This window comes from Artemia sp. Qi Xiang Cuo, chromosome 2 (genome assembly GCF_049724085.1).
Source record: "Artemia sp. Qi Xiang Cuo chromosome 2, ASM4972408v1, whole genome shotgun sequence".
NCBI classification, from domain to species: Eukaryota; Metazoa; Arthropoda; class Branchiopoda; order Anostraca; family Artemiidae; genus Artemia; species Artemia sp. Qi Xiang Cuo.
This window is the reverse complement of record NC_142795.1, coordinates 50,344,275-50,361,786: the sequence shown is the minus strand read 5'-3', so window position 1 is coordinate 50,361,786 and position 17,512 is coordinate 50,344,275. Positions and strand designations below refer to the sequence as shown.

The following is a 17,512-nucleotide window of genomic DNA, read 5'->3' as shown; positions in this document are numbered from 1 at the left end:
AATTTTTCATCTCTTTGCAAAAAATCGGAAGTGAACTTAAGAAAATTAGAATTAAAGTGAAACTTTTTATCTTCACTGGAAAATATTCATACTCATAGTATAAATTTTCCCAACTTCTATAAAAAAATTAGAACAGGACATTACATTTTTTATTTCATTGAGAAATTAATAACTGTTGCGGAAGGTTTTTTCATTTGTTTCTTCAAAATTCAGACTTGAGCTAACGTTTTTCTCTTTTTTAAGAAAAATTAGATTAGAACTTGAACATTTTACACTCTTTCAAGAAAGCTCTGAAATAGAGTGTAGTTCTTTATCTTCATGTCGAATATTCACGATTAATGTATAACCTTTTCTATATTCTATGAAAAATTTGGAACAGAACTTTAAATTTTTCATCTCTTTGAGAAAAATCAGAACTGATTTTAAGAAAAATTATAAGTAAAGTGAAACTTTTGATCTTCATGGGAAACAATCACAGTCATAGTATTATTTTTCCTATTTTCCATCTAAAAATTTTGAATATAACTAAATTTCTTTATTTCTTTGGGGAACTTAAAACTGAAGTGGAAGATTTTTATTTTCTCTGGAGAAATTAGAATTGAAGTGTGTTCTTTGGTAAAGTTCAGAAGAGAACTTGAACTTTTCTTCACTTCGTTGAGAAAATTTTAAATTGAACTAGAACTTTCTATCTTCCGGGAAAATATTCCCAAGTTTGATATTACTTTTTCTATCTTCCACCGAAAAATTTAGAATTGAACTTTAAATTTCTTAATGTCTTTTGTGAAATAAGGAATTGAAGTGGAAAAATTTCATAGTCTATGGTTACATTAGACATTACTTGTGTTCCGTATTAATATTAAGCAGAGAACTTGATATTCTATTCACTTTTTTGAGAAAATTTTAAGTTGAACTAGAACTTTTTATCTTCCGGGAAAATATTCACAAGTATGGGATTACTTTTTGTATCTTCCACCGTAAAATTTAGAATTGAACTTTAAATTTCATTATGTCTTTTTGAAATAAAGAACTTAAGTGGGATTTTTTTATTTTCTCGGTATAAATTAGAAATGAATTGTGTTCTTTGGTAAAATTCTGTACAGAAAATGAACTTTTCTTCATGTTATTGAGAATATTTTAAATTGAACTAGAAAATTTTATCGTCCGTTAAAATAATAACTAGTATCGTATTAATTTTTCTATCTCCCACCGAAAAATTTAGAATTGAACTTTAAATTTCTTTATGTCTTTGTGAAATAAAGAAGTGAAGTGGAAGATTTTTGTTTTCTCTGGAGAAATTAGAATTGAAGTGTGTTCTTTGGTAAAGTTCAGAAGAGAACTTGAACTTTCCTTGACTTCGTTGAGAAAATTTTAAATTGAACTAGAACTTTTTATCTTCCGTGAAAATATTCACAAGTATGGTATTACTTTTTCTATCTTCCACCGAAAAATTAGAATTGAACTTTAAATTTCTTTATGTCTTTGTGAAATAAAGAACTGAAGTGGAAGATTTTTGTTTTCTCTGGAGAAATTAGAATTGAAGTGTGTTATTTGGTAAAGTTCAGAAGAGAACTTGAACTTTTCTTCACTTCGTTGAGAAAATTTTAAATTGAACTAGAACTTTTTATCTTCGAGGAAAATATTCACAAGTATGGTACTACTTTTTCTATCTTCCACCGAAAAATTTAGAATTGAACTTTAAATTTCTTTATGTCTTTGTGAAATAAAGAACTGAAGTGGAAGATTTTTATTTTCTCTGGAGAAATTAGAATTGAATTGGTGTTCTTTGATAAAATTCAGAAGAGAACTTGAACTTTTTTATCTTCTGTGAAAAATTTGGAACAGTATTTTAAATTTTTCATCTCTTCGAGACAGATCTGCACTAAAGTGGAAAATTTTTATATTATTTGGAAAAATAGAAATGATCAATGACTAATTTCTTTTTCATTGGTAAAATTCAGTAGAGAACTTGAACTTTTCTTCAATTCGTTGAGAAAATTTTAAATTGAACTAGAACTTTTTATCTTCCAGTGAAAATATTCACAAGTATGGTATTACTTTTTCTATCTTCCACCGAAAAATTTAGAATTGAACTTTAAATTTCTTTATGTCTTTGTGAAATAAAGAACTGAAGTGGAAGATTTTTATTTTCTCTGGTGAAATTAAAATTGAATTGTGTTCTTTGGTAAAATTCAGAAGAGAACTTGAATTCTTCTTCACTTCGTTGAGAAAATTTTAAATTGAACTAGAACTTTTTATCTTCCGGGAAAATATTCACAAGTATGGTATTACTTTTTCTATTTTCCACTAAAAAATTTAGAATTGAACTTTAAATTTTTTTATGTCTTTGTGAAATAAGGAACTTAGGTGGAAGACTTTTATTTTCTCTGGATAAATTAGAATTGAATTGTGTTCTTTGGTAAAATTCAGTAGAGAACTTGAACTGTTCTTCACTTCGTTGAGAAAATTTAAATTTGAACTAGAACCTTTTATCTTCCGTGAAAATATTCACAAGTATGTTATTACTTTTTCTATCTTCCATTGAAAAATTTAGAATTGAACTCTAAATTTCTTTATATCTTTTTGAAATAAAGAACTAAAGTTGAAGATTTTTGTTTTCTCTGGAGAATTTAGAATTGAATTGTGTTCTTTGGTAAAATTCCGAAGAGAACTTGAACTTTTTTATCTTCTGTGAAAAATTTGGAACAGTATTTTAAATTTTTCATCTCTTTGAGACAGATCTGAACTAAAGTGGAAAATTTTTATATTATTTGGAAAAATAGAAATGATCAATGACTAATGTCTTTTTCATTGAGAAAATTCAGAAAAGAACTTGAACTTTGTTGTGAAAATTTTAATTGAACTTTAAATTTTTTCATCTCTTTGAGAAAAGTCGGAACTGAATTTAGGAAAATTTAGAATTAAAGTGAAACTTTCTATCTTCATAGAAAATAATCGCAATCATAGTAAAACTTTTCCTATCTTCTGTGGAAAAATTAGAATTGAACTTTAAATGTTTTTTGTCTTGGTGAACTTAAAACTGACGTGGAAGCTTCACCTACGAAATACTAAGAAGCCTTAGCTCAGAAAAGCCTGAAATAGCCAACTGCTCATCCCAAACTAGAAGTTTCAGACAACAAACACATATGAGGGACTAAGAACCCTAGCTCTGAAAAGTCCAAAATGCAAACTACACCTCCAAAATCATAATTTTCTCAAAGCACACACCTATGAAATGCTAAGAAATCTAGATCAGAAAAGTCAAAAATAGCAAGCCACTCATTCCCAAATCATAGGTTTCAGTCAACACACACCTAAGAAAGGCTATAAAATCCAGCTCAGACAATTAAAAAAATAGCAAACCATCTATCCCAAATTGTTGGTTTGAGACACCTCAGACGTACGGAAGACACAGAACTCTTTATATAAAAGGTCGTAAATAGCTAATTGAATCCCTCAAAACATAATTTTCAGCCAACACACACCTATGAAGCATTAATAAACCATATCTAAGAAAAGCTTAGAGTAGAAAACTATTCACCCCAAACCATAGGCTTCAGACAACAACCACATAAGAGGGACTAAGAATCCTTGCTCTGAAAAGTCTATAAAGCAAACTACAAATCCCAAATCATAATTTTCTGACAGCACGCACCTATGAAAGGCTAAGAAACCTAGCTCAGAAAAGTCAAAAATAGCAAATTAGCCATACCAAATCATACGTATAAAACAACACATACCTATGAAAGGATAAGAAATTCAGCTCAGAAAAGTCAAAAATAGAAACCCACCCATCCCAAATCATTGGTTTCAGACAACACACATCAACAAAAGACTATGAAATCTAGCTTAGAAAAACACGAAATTGTAATTTACATATCCCAAATCATAAGTTTCAGACAACATTCTCCTACGAAATACTATGAAACCTTAGCTCAGAAAAGCCTGAAATAGCAAATTACACACCTCAAATCAGAAGTTTCAGACAACACACACCTACGAAATACTAGGAAACCTTAGCTCAGAAAAGCCTGAAATAGCAAACTACTCATCCCAAACTATAGGTTTCAGACAACAAACACCTATGAGGGACTATCAATCCTAGCTCTGAAAAGTCAAAAAAGCAAACTACAAATCCCAAATCATAGGTTTCAGACAACACACACCAACGAAAGACTAAGAACCTTATATCCCAAATCATAGGTTTCAGTCAACACACACCAACAAAAGACTAAGAAATCTAACTTAGAAAACCCCGAAATAGTAATTTACATATCCCAAATCATAAGTTTCAGACAACATTCACCTACGAAATACTATGAAACCTTAGCTCAGAAAGGCCTGAAATAGCAAATTAGACACCTCAAGTCATAAGTTTCAGACAACACATACCTATGAAATAATAAGAAACCTTAGCTCAGAAAAGCCTGAAATAGCAAACTACTGATCCAAAGCTATAGGTTTCAGACAACGAACACCTATGAGGGACTAAAAATTCTAGTTCTGAAAAGTACAAAAAGAAAACTACACATTCCAAATCATAGGTTTCAGACAACACACACCAACGAAAGACTAAGAAATCTAGCTTAGAAAAGTCCAAAATAGTAATTTACATATCCCAAATCATAAGTTTCAGTCAACACACACCCACTAAAAGCTAAGAAATCTATCTCTGAATAGTCCAAAAGCAAACTACTCATCCCAAACTATAGGTTTCAGACAACAAACACCTATGAAAGGCTAAGAAATCTAGCTCAGAAAAGTCAAAAATAGTAATTTACATATCCCAAATCATAAGTTTCTGACAACACACACCTATGAAAGGCAAAGAAACATAGCTCTGAAAAGTCAAAAATAGCAAACTGGTCATCCCAAACTATAGGTTTGAGACACAAAACACCTATGAGGGACTAAGAAATCAAGCTCAGAAAAGCCCGAAATAGTAATTTACATATCCCAAATCATAATTTTCTGACAACATTCACCTACGATATACTAGGAAAGCCTAGCTCATAAAAGTCTGAAATAGCAAACTACTCATCCCAAACTAGAGGTTTCAGACAACAAACACCTATGAGGGACTAAGAAATCTAGCTCAGAAAAGCCCGAAATAGTAATTTACATATCCCAAATAATAATTTTCTGACAACATTCACCTACGATATACTAGGAAAGCCTAGCTCATAAAAGTCTGAAATAGCAAACTACTCATTCCCAAACTAGGTTTCAGACAACAAACACCTATGAGAGACTAAGAATCCTAGCTCTGAAAAGTCCAAATAGCAAACTACACATCCCAAATCATAATTTTTTGACAACACACACCTATGAAAGGCTAAGAAATCCAGCTCAGAAAAGTCAAAATAGCAAACCACCCATCCCAAATCATAGGTTTCAGACAACACATACCTATGAAAGACTAAGAAATCCAACTCAGAAAAGTCAAAAATAGCAACCCATACACCCCAAATAATAGGTTTCAGACAACATACATCAACGAAAGACGGGGCCCGAGGAGGGCCTTGGGGGGTCTGGGGGGCGGGGGGGTAGCCCTGGGAACGTGGGGGGACGGGGGGGTTCCTTCGGATTTGGGGTTTGGGGATTGGAGCCCTTTGGATCGGGGTTGGGCGATCGGGGCCCTTTGGGGTTGGGGTAGAGGACCTCACGACACTGTTCAAATAGAACTTGTTTACTATAACGACCACACTCAAAACCTCTTCTAAAACCTTTTCTAAAATCATCTATTAAAATGTCTCTAACTGTTTCGCCGAAATAATTCCCTAAAATGACTAAAACCTTTTCAACCAAATAATCCCCTAAAAGTAATCTCAGCGTGTTCCTTTTGTTTTTGGCATCTCTGTGCATTCACACTTCAAATTTCTAGGAAACCCTTTCCTACGTTAATCTCTTCATCTCATGAATTTTCCTAGCTACACTATTAAGGTTTCGTTAGAATATCAATTTATCTCTCCGACTTAAAGCTCAGTGAAGCCATATTTAAAAATAGAATTTCTATCTCTTTAGCCTCCCGCATAATTCCAAGATAACAAGTGATGTCATTTCTAACTCCTGACAGTAAAGATCAATGATGCCCTATTTAAAAATAGAATATTAATTTTTCTCTCTGACCTAAAGAACGTTTCTCCCTCAGACCTAAGATTAAAGAAATCCATAATGTTTCTTAATTCCCCCTTCGTGAATCAAAACATTCCTGCACCGATTATGTAAATCAATTTCTCCGTTTAGGTTAGACTACAGATCAAAGAAACCATAATGTTTCTTAATTCCATCTTTTTGAATCAATAATTGCCATACTGATTATGTAAATAAATTTATCAGGTTAGTTTCTCCGAAAGATCAAATAAGCTATGTTTGTTTCTTAATTCCCCTTTCTTGGACCAGTAATTCCACTACCGATTATGTAAATAAATTTATTAGGTTAGGTACGACAAACAATCTCATAACATTCGCGTAGAGCATATACATTCTCACTAACAATTAATCATAAAACAGACAGGAATCTCTGTTGACATACATAACTGTGAGAAGGTTTCTATTTTCTTATTCTCACTGACCACGAACCAAAAAACAGGAACATGAATTTATTTTGACATCCATAAAAGTAACACAGTTTCTGTTTTTTTCTTCTCACTGACAAAAACCATAAAACAGACATGAATTGATGTTGACATCAATGAAAAACATAAAATAAATTGATCAACACACATAACCGTCCAAGAAAACATCCATCAAAGTGAAAAAATTCATGTTTTTTTAACTCTCACTGACAAAAACCATAAAACAGACATAAATTGCTGTTGACATCCATAAATGTGAGAAAGTTCCTGTTTTTTCATTCTCACTGACAAAAACCATAAAACAGGAACATAAATTGCTGTTGACATCCATAAATGTGAGAAAGTTCCTGTTTTTTCATTCTCACTGACAACGAACAGACATAATGTCACAGATGTCAGATGTCACATCTGATTTTAAGCTTCATTTAACTGAGTTTATTCATTAATTCATTTATTAATTCATTTATTCATTCATTTGTCACAGATATGCCATTTTCATCACCTTGGTCCATAAATTCCACCAATTTGTCTCTCTACCGCTCCCAAGATCAAAGTTAGACCTCTCTTTGGCTCCCCAGTACCCAATTAAATTTCAAGTTAATCTTCCGAGCTTACTTGATGACGCTAAAGTACCAAGTTCATAAAAACAAAAACGCTTTTGTCCTATAGCCCTATCTTAGATCAACTCATAGATGACAACTGTGATTGTGGAAGATATCCTTTAGTTATTCCAAAATTATGAATTTTAAGGACAGTACCTTATTTTCATCGAAGTTTCCAAGTTGAACTGTGATGATGAATAGTAAACTAATGAATTAAGTTTTGTAACGCTTCTTGTCTATAAGAACGCAAATTTTAGCAATCTATTAATTCCTGAAAACAACTACCATTTCAAAAGAAAGCTATACCTTCTTAAATAGACATAAATTGCTGTTGACATCCATAAATGTGAGAAAGTTCCTGTTTTTTCATTCTCACTGACAACGAACAGACATAAAACAGACATGAATTGATGTTGACATCCATGAAAAAAACATCAAATAAATTGACCAACACCCATAACCATCCAAGAAAACATCCATCAATGTGAGAAAATTCATGTTTTTTCAAGTGAGAAAATTCCTGTTTTTCCATTCTCACTGAGAAAACCAACAGACATAAAAACATGCATAAATTATGTAAAAAAGTTGTAGGTGGCAGCAGGGGTGAATCGTGGGATCAATTGAGGCCTTTCTACTGCTGAATCCCATGGTGGGATTTTATTATGATCACTTGCCCTTTTGGTGGGTATTTCCCCCCTTAAAAAAAAATTCTCAGGCTTTTGTTGGTTAACGTTAAACTTAATGAATTTCATATTTAAAATCAGCATAAAAAGCCAATTCTTTTGATGTACCAATCCATTTTTTAGAGTTTTAATCAAACAGTTCGTGGTAACGAACTGTAAGTAAGGAGTGACCCGGCTTAATAGTAACCGAAACTCTAAAAAACGAAATTTTGATACCCATAGATACATCAATAGAATCAGATTTTATGTTGATTTCAAATATATAAGTTTCATTAAGTTTAATTTAAAACATCAAAAGTTACGCGCCTGAGACAATTTGCCTTATTTTCGAAAAAAGGGGAAACATCCCCAAGAAGTCATAGAACTTTAATGAAAATCACCCCATCGGATTCAGCGTATCAGAAAACCCTGCTGCGGAAGTTTCAAGCTCCTATCTGCAAAAATTTGGTATTTTTTTTTTTTTGTCATAAGAAAGATCACGGATGCGTGGGTTTCTTTGTTTTTTCTTTTTTTTTTTTGTTTTTTTCCCAGGGGTGATTGTATCGATTCAGTAGTCCTAGAATATCGTAAGAGGGCTCATTTGAACGGAAATTGAAAGTTCTAGTGCCCTTTTTAAGTGACCAAAAAAACTGGAAGGCAACTTGGGCCCCTCCCACGCTCATTTTTTTCCAAAGTGACCCAATCGAAATTTTGAGATAGTCATTTTGTTCAGCATAGTCGAAAACCTAATAAATATGTCTTTGAGGATGACTTAATCCTCCACAGTTCCCGGGGGAAGGGCTGGAAGTTATGAAATTTGCCCATTGTTTACATATAGTATTGGTTAATGGGAAGTATAAAGACATTTCAGGAGGGATTTTTTTCTGATAGGAAAAGGGGTGTCGGAGGAGGGGCTTACGGGGGAGGAGTCTTCCATGGATGATGTTTTCTTGACGGAAGGGACATTTCTATGAAGGGGGCGCTGGATTTCCCATTATTATTTAAAAAACGATCAGAAATTAATTTAAAAAAACTATGTTTTTTTTCAACTGAAAGTAAGGAGCAACATCAAAAATGAAGCCGAACCGAAATTATTACGTATATGAGGGGGCCCACCATGGATTCAATACCCCGCTCTTTTAGCTAAAGTTTTTTTTTGTACTTTCAAAAGATCTTAGTATTCTAATTGAACAACCTGTCTCATTCAGGAGTCAGTGATCGCACACTATTCGAAATATAGCGTAAAGAGCGAAAGCTTGACTAGGCGGCTGATTCTGTAATATACGTAATAAAGCATATGAATATAGAAGTTCGTTACGTAAGTTAATTCGTAAGTTACGTCAGAGCAAAATTTCGAGAAAGCAATTTAGCCAAAAAAGTAAAATTAATATGCAGATTTTGTTTTAATTATTCATGTACGGTCAGCCAAAATCAAAGTTGTATTAATTCAAAAACGTTCCGAAATTAAATAAAAAAAAGTTGTTTTTTTTAACAGAAAGTAAGGAGCGACATTAAAACTTAAAACGAACAGAAATGATTCCGTATATGAAAGGGGATGTCCCCTCCTCAATACCTCGCTCTTTACGCTAAAGTTTGAATCTTTCCCACAACTTGAATTTTTAAAACAATAAAAAACTTTAGCGTAAGGAGCGAGGTATTGAGGAGGGGACAGCCCCTTTCATATACGGAATAATTTCTGTTCGTTTTAAGTTTTAATGTCGCTCCTTACTTTTAGTTTAAAAAACTTGTTTTTTTTTATTTGATTACTATTAGAACCACTCCTTACTTACAATTTATTACCTCAAACTGTTTGACTTATTAAAGATATAAATATTAAATTAAAATTATTTTAAAAGCTTAGTGCAGTTTTTTATACAAACTTTCAACCTAATTCTAACGTGCAACACAATTATTGTTGTATCCTCAGATTTTGATTCATAGCTTTTAGAATGTATGTATTTGTAGCGTTAACGGAACACCAAAACTTCCACAGAAACGTCAAAGAGTTTTTGCGTAAACACTAGATAACAAAAGTATTGGATTGAAAATACAACAATGCATCAGGAAAACTTCGTAAACGATGGAATTTCGTTTTTCTTTTCTGTTTTTTCTTTCAATTAAACGAGAAAAAAACGGATATTTACAAAAGTTGGACATTAAAGCACCCTAAACAAAACTGAACTTCTTTTTTTTTTAACTAAAGACAGAGATATATTAGTCTAATAAAATTTCCTTTTAGTTTAAACACCAAAAGTCCACGAAATAAAACTTAAAGAATTGCTACCCAAAAACAATGAGCGGTAGAGAGAATAAATTGCTGAAGCTGCATTAAAAGTTTTTTAGAAATTGAAAAAGAACCAAAGATTGTGAACTTCATGTACAAATTTCTTTTAAAATTATTTGATAAAAGCTTTTTGTGACAGAAAGATTATAAACTCGTATTCGAAATCAACGCAATGAACTGCATTATAAACTCGAAGAATCTGTCTCAAGCTTATAACGGCGTTTTCCAGTCCTACTTAGCCGCCAAAAACTTTTAGGAATAACTTACCTTGCGAATCTTGTAAGACTTTTCCTGTGTTTGTAGCGTTACCCATGTTATTGACATTTGTCAATTGCTGACCCTTAAATAAATATTTATTAACTATTCCTTCATAACCAAGAAATATAAAAAAGTTTTGTGACCTAAAGAAATTCACATAAATGCAAGGGGATGTAAATAGATTTATTAAAGTATAAAATAAAATAAACTGAACTATGAATTTCCAAACGTGGTTCGAGCCACATGATCCACTTTTCTTTTCGATTGCTTGATGAAGCCAGTATATTGTAGTTCGGAAACCGCTTGACTGAAGCGGGCTCTAGAATTATAATGTTAAGGAGGTCTGTGAAGGTAAAGAAAATGAAATAAATAATACGATGTTTCAGTGATACTCCAAATCTGAAAAGAAGAAAAAAGAGATTCCAGCATCTTGTCAACTATCGTTTAATCCGAACTGGTAGACATAGTCATGAGTGCAGTAATTTTGCACTTTTATTTTAGGTTGGGGAGAGAGATGAAACAAGGGTGCATCCAAGATTTTTTTTGGGGAGAAAAGTATTATTCAGGATGGGGGGTTACAAAAATTGAAAAAAAACGCATACAAAATTTATTTATATGCATTTTTGATACTTTTTTAAGAGTCAGACACAAATTTCGGGATAGGGGGGGGGTTAAATCCTGTATCCCCCCTCTAAATACGTCCTTGGATGAAAATATAATCGCAATAATAAGCTATAAGTTAACAATATGACTTAATCTAAATAAGACCGAACCATTCTTAAAAAGTGAATTTGTCTCGTAAATAATGGATATTTCGTTTGTTTTATTAAAAGGACATGTACCGTTTTATTCAATCACACTTCATCCGGTGTGAAAAGTAACCGATATTCTACATGCAAGAGTTAAGTATATGCTTTTAACCGAATTTTGTGGTTGCTAATTAATCAACTGGGCTTTTCGCGGTGACGAAAAACGAAGTGGTACATATTTTTTTTTTAACTTGCCACTATTTTCAGCCTACAAGATGTCAGTTTGATGAAACACTACGCATTCCTAGAATATTCGGGTCAATGCGGGGTAAACGAATAATCACGTGCTCAGTTAATTAAGAAAGAGGGGTTAAGGCATAAGTTTAATATAGCGAGTATTTATAGTTAGTAAATCAAAATTTCCATCTATATTTGAGCAATGAGCTTAGTCCAACTGAAACGATCTACTGAAGGTGCAAATGAAATCTGATTGGATTGGAGTTAAAACTTAGCAGGTATAAGAAACAACATCGGTACAGGTAATTTTAAAAATTTCTAGTAGGCTATAAAAAACGATGGGGTATGCAGTAAGCTTGTGCGAGTAGTAAGCCAACGGGTGTGACGGCTCAATCAATACGCTTAAGAAATGAATATTATCGAATAGATGGGTTATAAAAACCTTTTTCCTACATAGCGCTTTCAATTCTATAGCAGTGTTCAGTTTACTTCTTTGCCCTTCACACAAATAAGCTTGGACATTTTTCTTCAATGAATCTAGACATGGAGAAATAACAAAGGGGGCAGGATATTCAAAAACGTAGTTCTCAAACAGATATGCAATTGTTGCATGTCTATGGACAACTTAAAAAAAAAAAAAATAATAATTTAAGTCTAGCCCAAGGTTTCATAGAGACACCAAAATAGGCATACATCCTCAGAAACAAATGAAAGTGGACGAGAGGTTACCCACATTCCCTCCTGATGTAAAATTCATAGCGCTAGGTGTGTCACACAGTTCCACCGCATTCGCCACCTGGGGTTCGTGAATTTTGAAAGTCGTTGACCCTTCGGGAGCAGGATGAAAAGGGAAATCAAAAGAAGGTAGCAAAACAGTTTTCCGTTTAGCATACAAAAGGATACTGTGTATTTTTCGAGATTCCATCTTCTGAGTTTTCAGGATCGATAATCGCACCAAAAGACTAGAAAAAAAGGGAGTATAAATTAGTTTTTTATTCAGTACAAAAGAACTGTGCTCTTATTTTGAATAACCACAAGACCGGGATTTAGAAGCAATTTTAGGGAACAGAAAAATTGCCTGCTAGTTTCCCTTAAAGGATTACTTTAATAATATTTTTATATTATTTGTAATATAATGATATATTGGTAGTTTTATAGTTTTCTATATATATATATATATATATATATATATATATATATATATATATATATATATATATATATATATATATATATATATATATATATATATATAAATATATATATATAGTTTTATTCCAATATTCTACGAAACAAATTCTTCTCTCTACAAATTGTGTTCTCTACTCTAGCTAACAAATATTTATTCCTCTTTTTTGTCTGATTAATTGAATACCAGAAGACACACATCTGCGAAAGAGGCTTAGGGGCTAAAGGAGGGCATCCTCCTTATCGTCTTCCGTAAGAGAACTCATGCGTATGAATATTAGATAATCTTTATCACTCTGTTAATAACTACATTCAACTATTTTCGTGGCATTTTTAATTTTTGAGACACGAGCTAAACTAGACGAGACTACTACTACTACTACTAACAAATCACAGCAGCACCAAGCCACCTAAGGCTAACACAGCTACGCACACTCCTCTTCCATCCCAATCTATTCAAAGCCTCCCTTTTTACACCCGCCCACGAAGTTCACATGCCCTTTAAATCTTTCTTTATGACGTCCTCCCACCCCAGACGAGGACGACCTGCTTTCCGTTTAGCCCTAGGCGGTTGGCCGAAAAGAACAATCTTCGGCGATCTGTCATCCTTCATCCACACGACATGACATAGCCATCTCAACATTTCTTTTATTATAGCCCTAGAAAGCGATATTGAACCACATTTTTTGTACAGCCTACTCTTTGAAATACGGTCAGTCAGCCGAGTAACCAGAACAATTCTTAAGCAATTTCTCTGGAAAACATCTAGCAAATCTTCATCCGCTTTTCGGAGCGCCCATGCTTCAGAGACATGTTTGACCACTGTCATTACTGTAGCTTCTAATATTCTAATCTTGTTTAGTAGCCTTATCTTCCTATTCTTTCAAAGTTTTTTTTAACTGTGAAAAAACGCCTTGAGCCTTGGCTATTCTAGTTTTAACGTCTTCACTGCTCCCACCGCCTTTACTAATAATACTACCAAGGTAAGTGAAACTGCCCACCTGATAAATCTTTTCGTTACCCAGCGTCACCTTTTCATCTTCACTTATTCCTAGCCTTAGTGACTTAGTCTTCTTAACATTAAATTTTTATCCGTATTATGGCACCCTGAACTCACAAAACCTCTAAAACATCATTCATTTTGCTCACATTTTCATCTAGGATGCTTAAATCAGCAGCATAATCTAAATTCAGGAGATGTTTTCCTCCCCATTTGATTCCGTGGTCTCCCATTGCCTTTCCTGTGCTCCTTAAGACAAAGTCCGTCAAAATAATCCATATAAAGGGGGATAGAATACAACCCTGCTTAATTCCCGATTTAATACAAAACCAGCTGCTAACCTCATTTCCTACCTTAACCGCAGCAGTGTTATTATCCTACATAGCACTAATCACTTTAATGTATTTGTCTGGTATACCCACAGATTATAGAATTATCCAGTAAGTTTATCGCAGATCATTTCTGGTCTTCATTCTCGGTACGAACAAAAAGCTCCTCCCACTTATTTCTACATTAGCGGGTTAGTCTGTTTCCGTCAATCAATGAAAAATGGTTACAAAATGCATTATTCGTAATAACGGGTTTCCACTTCTTTCATGTCCAAGAGAAATCTGACTTGTCTACCCGTGAAAAGATCTAATGCCGCTTATGTTTATATCTGCAAAAACGTTGTCTGGAGCATTCGCACCTCGGTCCGGGTTTTTATAATGGGTGAGATAGGGTATGATCATACTGCTAATTCTATAAACTGTGGGTATACCATACAAGGATAAAACCTTTACTAAAGATCTTCTATCAATAGAATCGACCGCTTGCTCATGATTTATAAAACTGAAGACCAAAGGTGTTTGATAACTCAGGCACTTCTCAATTATTAGCCTAAGAGTGAAAATTTGGTCGACACATTTTGTCGACCTTTCTCTACCTATTCGAAAACCGCACTGCTCTTCTCTTAAAACTTTGTCTACGGCATCTCTCAGTCTAAAAAGTATCATATTACTAAGTAATTTACTACCTACAGAGACCAGACTAATGCCTCGATAATTACCACACTCACTTTTATCACCTTTCTTATAAAGTGGCTTAATTAAGGTTTTCCTAAAATCGTTAGGTACTTACCCTTTTTCAAAAATCATATTCATAATCTTCAGTAACTTATTTCTAACCTCAGAGCCACCATATTTAAGAAACTCATTTACCAACCTATCAGCACCTGGAGCCTTACTATTTTTAAATCCTTTCAGAACTGTCGCTAATTCCTCCTCATAAAATAAATCTTCCTTCACATCCAAGGTATCACAAACTTTTTCATTTTCCTCTATATCTTTTCCTGCAACTCTATCTTGGTTAAGCAAACTCTCAAAATATTTTTCACATCCCTCTTTAGTTATTTCGTTGTTGCTAATTGCGGCCCCATTCCAATCTTTAACTTGGACAAGTCCAGATTGACTTCTCCCTCTCATTTTCTTAACATACCAGTACAATTTTTTACTATTGTGCCGTCTAGCTGTATCTTCCAGATCCTTGGTAATTTTATCCATGGTCTCCACTTCACACCTCCTTAGTTCATATTTTAATACTTTCTCCACTTTCTTTACATTCCTTTTGTTTTCATATGATCTATCACTAAGATAATTCATGTAAAAAGTCATTTCTCCTTTCTATTAAACATAAAGCTTTTTCACTAATATTTTTAGCTTCAGTTCTAGCTTTCTTCCATAAGACACTTTCAGCAACTTCACAAATTATTTTTCTAAAACTATTCCAGCCATCTTAAACATTATCAAATTTTAAACTCTTAAGTTTAGTATTCAACTGTTCCTGGAAAGACTCGATGAAAGACTAAACTAGATGAGAGACAAAATTATTTGGAATTTTGTTTCATTTCCTTTGTTTCTGCACGAAAAATCATTCACATCACAAACTAAAATGACACTTCTAGTTTTCTCCATGAAAAGGTATTGTGAATCTGCATCCAGTTCAATTATTTGGACAAGGAAATTCATCGTAAGTTCATATAATACCCTAATAGAATCTGGGTGACCCAGATTGTCATTTAGGAAGAAGAAAGCAGACATAACGAATAGACGTCATCATCTAGGTTTACCTGGATATTTCTATGTAATGAATTGTTAAGAAGGCTTATCTTGACACAAATTCTTGAATTGAGTATTGGAGCCAATGGTTAATATAATATAACTAGCAGCATAGCCTGTCGGTTGACAAACATAAAAAAGAAGGGAAAAAAGTTTAGCGTATATATTTTTTGATAGGATAGGAAACCTACTGAAACTGACACTATTATGAGAAATACTCACTTGGTGAGATAGCTTAAGCTACCCGTCGTATTCCGTCATGCCATTGTTTTGAGAGCTGAAAGTAACGGATAATAGCCAATTACATAGGTAACTTATTTTGTTTTTATAGTTATTTTTCAACATTAGATCGGCTACCAGCCATCCTGCCTTATCTTACACCATGTAGTTTTTTGTATTGCATTAATTATATGTCTATTTTTCTTTTCTCTTGCGACTCTTTACATTTATTGTGTTGGCTTGTCCATTAATCGTTATGCTGCTAGAATCGGATTTACGAGCTCTGTTGTCTATCAACTCATGTCCAAGAATTTTGAATCAGTTTTTGCAAAAAAGACGCGTATCTACCAAACAAAAAAATGACATATTCAACCAAAAAAAAAGAAAAAAAAAGAAAAGAAGTATATATTTTGAATATAATTGCTTACTTTATTGCTTACAGTATTTTCGTTTCCCCACCTCACTCAGGAGATTGAGCTGATTAACAAATCAAAGACTCCCAAAACTCACGTCGTCAGTCAAACATAAGAAACACTCCTTTTTTGAATGACAAAAGAATCCAATTTTACTTGTGAAAACATATGGCGAAGTAAATAATCAACAATCTATTAAAGGTACTTCAACTGACAGAATTGGTTGATGGATTATACTCTTTAGGGAAAAGCCATTCACTTACGTTTTTAAGCAATTTACTTGCGCTAATTTGGAGTAAACTAAAGAACAGTGAACATCAAGTTGAAAAGCCGTTGCTCTGCAGCAACCCTTGAAAGAATGACGAAAATAGAACTGCAGAGTCAGCAAACCTTCATTTTTTCTTAATAGAAGTGAGGAGAGTAGTACCCCAAATTTTCTTTGAAACAAGTAGAGGATTCTGAGCACTAAATAACAAAAAAAAAAAAAAACACTACAAACTAAATTTACACAAAAAGTGTCAAATACTTTCATCATCAAAATTTAGTAATGATTGTCTTGAATTTTATTCGTCAAAAGTTCATTTTTTCAAGTTATGTTGCGAGGATGGTTTACGCCCCAGCCTCACTGAATGCAACAATGCCTAGCGCTGGATTTATATTCTTTTCAGTTACCATTAGCAAAAAGACCAACTGCTCAAAAGATCACTGCGTTGCTGGCGATACAAAATCACTGCTTGAGTCTGAAGTTCGTCACCGTAACAGATTTTAAGCTCTAACGGAGCATATAAAAACCAAATAAAGGCGGAATAACCTTATTTCTCTATTTGAGCACAAGCTAGGAATAGAAATGACTCACTTTTTACATGAAATGCATGGTCGGCATTCATGGAAAATAGAACATATTCATAGTAACAACAATACCATATAAGAAAAAAGTAAACAAATATGACACTAAACAGAGTAGACAGTTAATTCCCAAAATTGGAGGATTATACATACACAAAAAGGAGGTATAAATAAGTAAGGGACAAAGTTACAGCTAGAAATGATCTTACCTGCAGCCAATCATACAAGTTAATAAGTTTCCCACATTCTAAATGAACTTTGTAAGCAATACAAGTATCCGGCATTGATTTTTCAACAGCGGCAGAGTCTTCAATTCGGCAACAATCACACTAAAAGTAAGAGCGAATTGGGTCAACTGAAATATCATTTAGCTATAACGGATA

At 33.3% G+C, this 17,512-nt stretch overlaps 1 protein-coding gene across 1 annotated transcript in view; it reads right to left on the bottom strand.

The window, feature by feature from the left end:
• Positions 1-10,545: 10,545 nt before the first annotated feature.
• Positions 10,546-17,512, bottom strand: part of LOC148955336 (origin recognition complex subunit 3-like) — a 61,202-nt gene continuing 54,235 nt past the window's right edge. The window contains exons 6-8 of the mRNA XM_089108162.1: positions 17,339-17,458; positions 12,271-12,329; positions 10,546-10,700 (exon numbers count right to left, since the gene is read on the bottom strand). Of these exons, the coding sequence (XP_088964288.1) occupies positions 10,595-10,700; positions 12,271-12,329; positions 17,339-17,458 (285 nt within the window). The 3' untranslated portion in view covers positions 10,546-10,594. The remainder of the gene's footprint in view (positions 10,701-12,270; positions 12,330-17,338; positions 17,459-17,512) is intronic.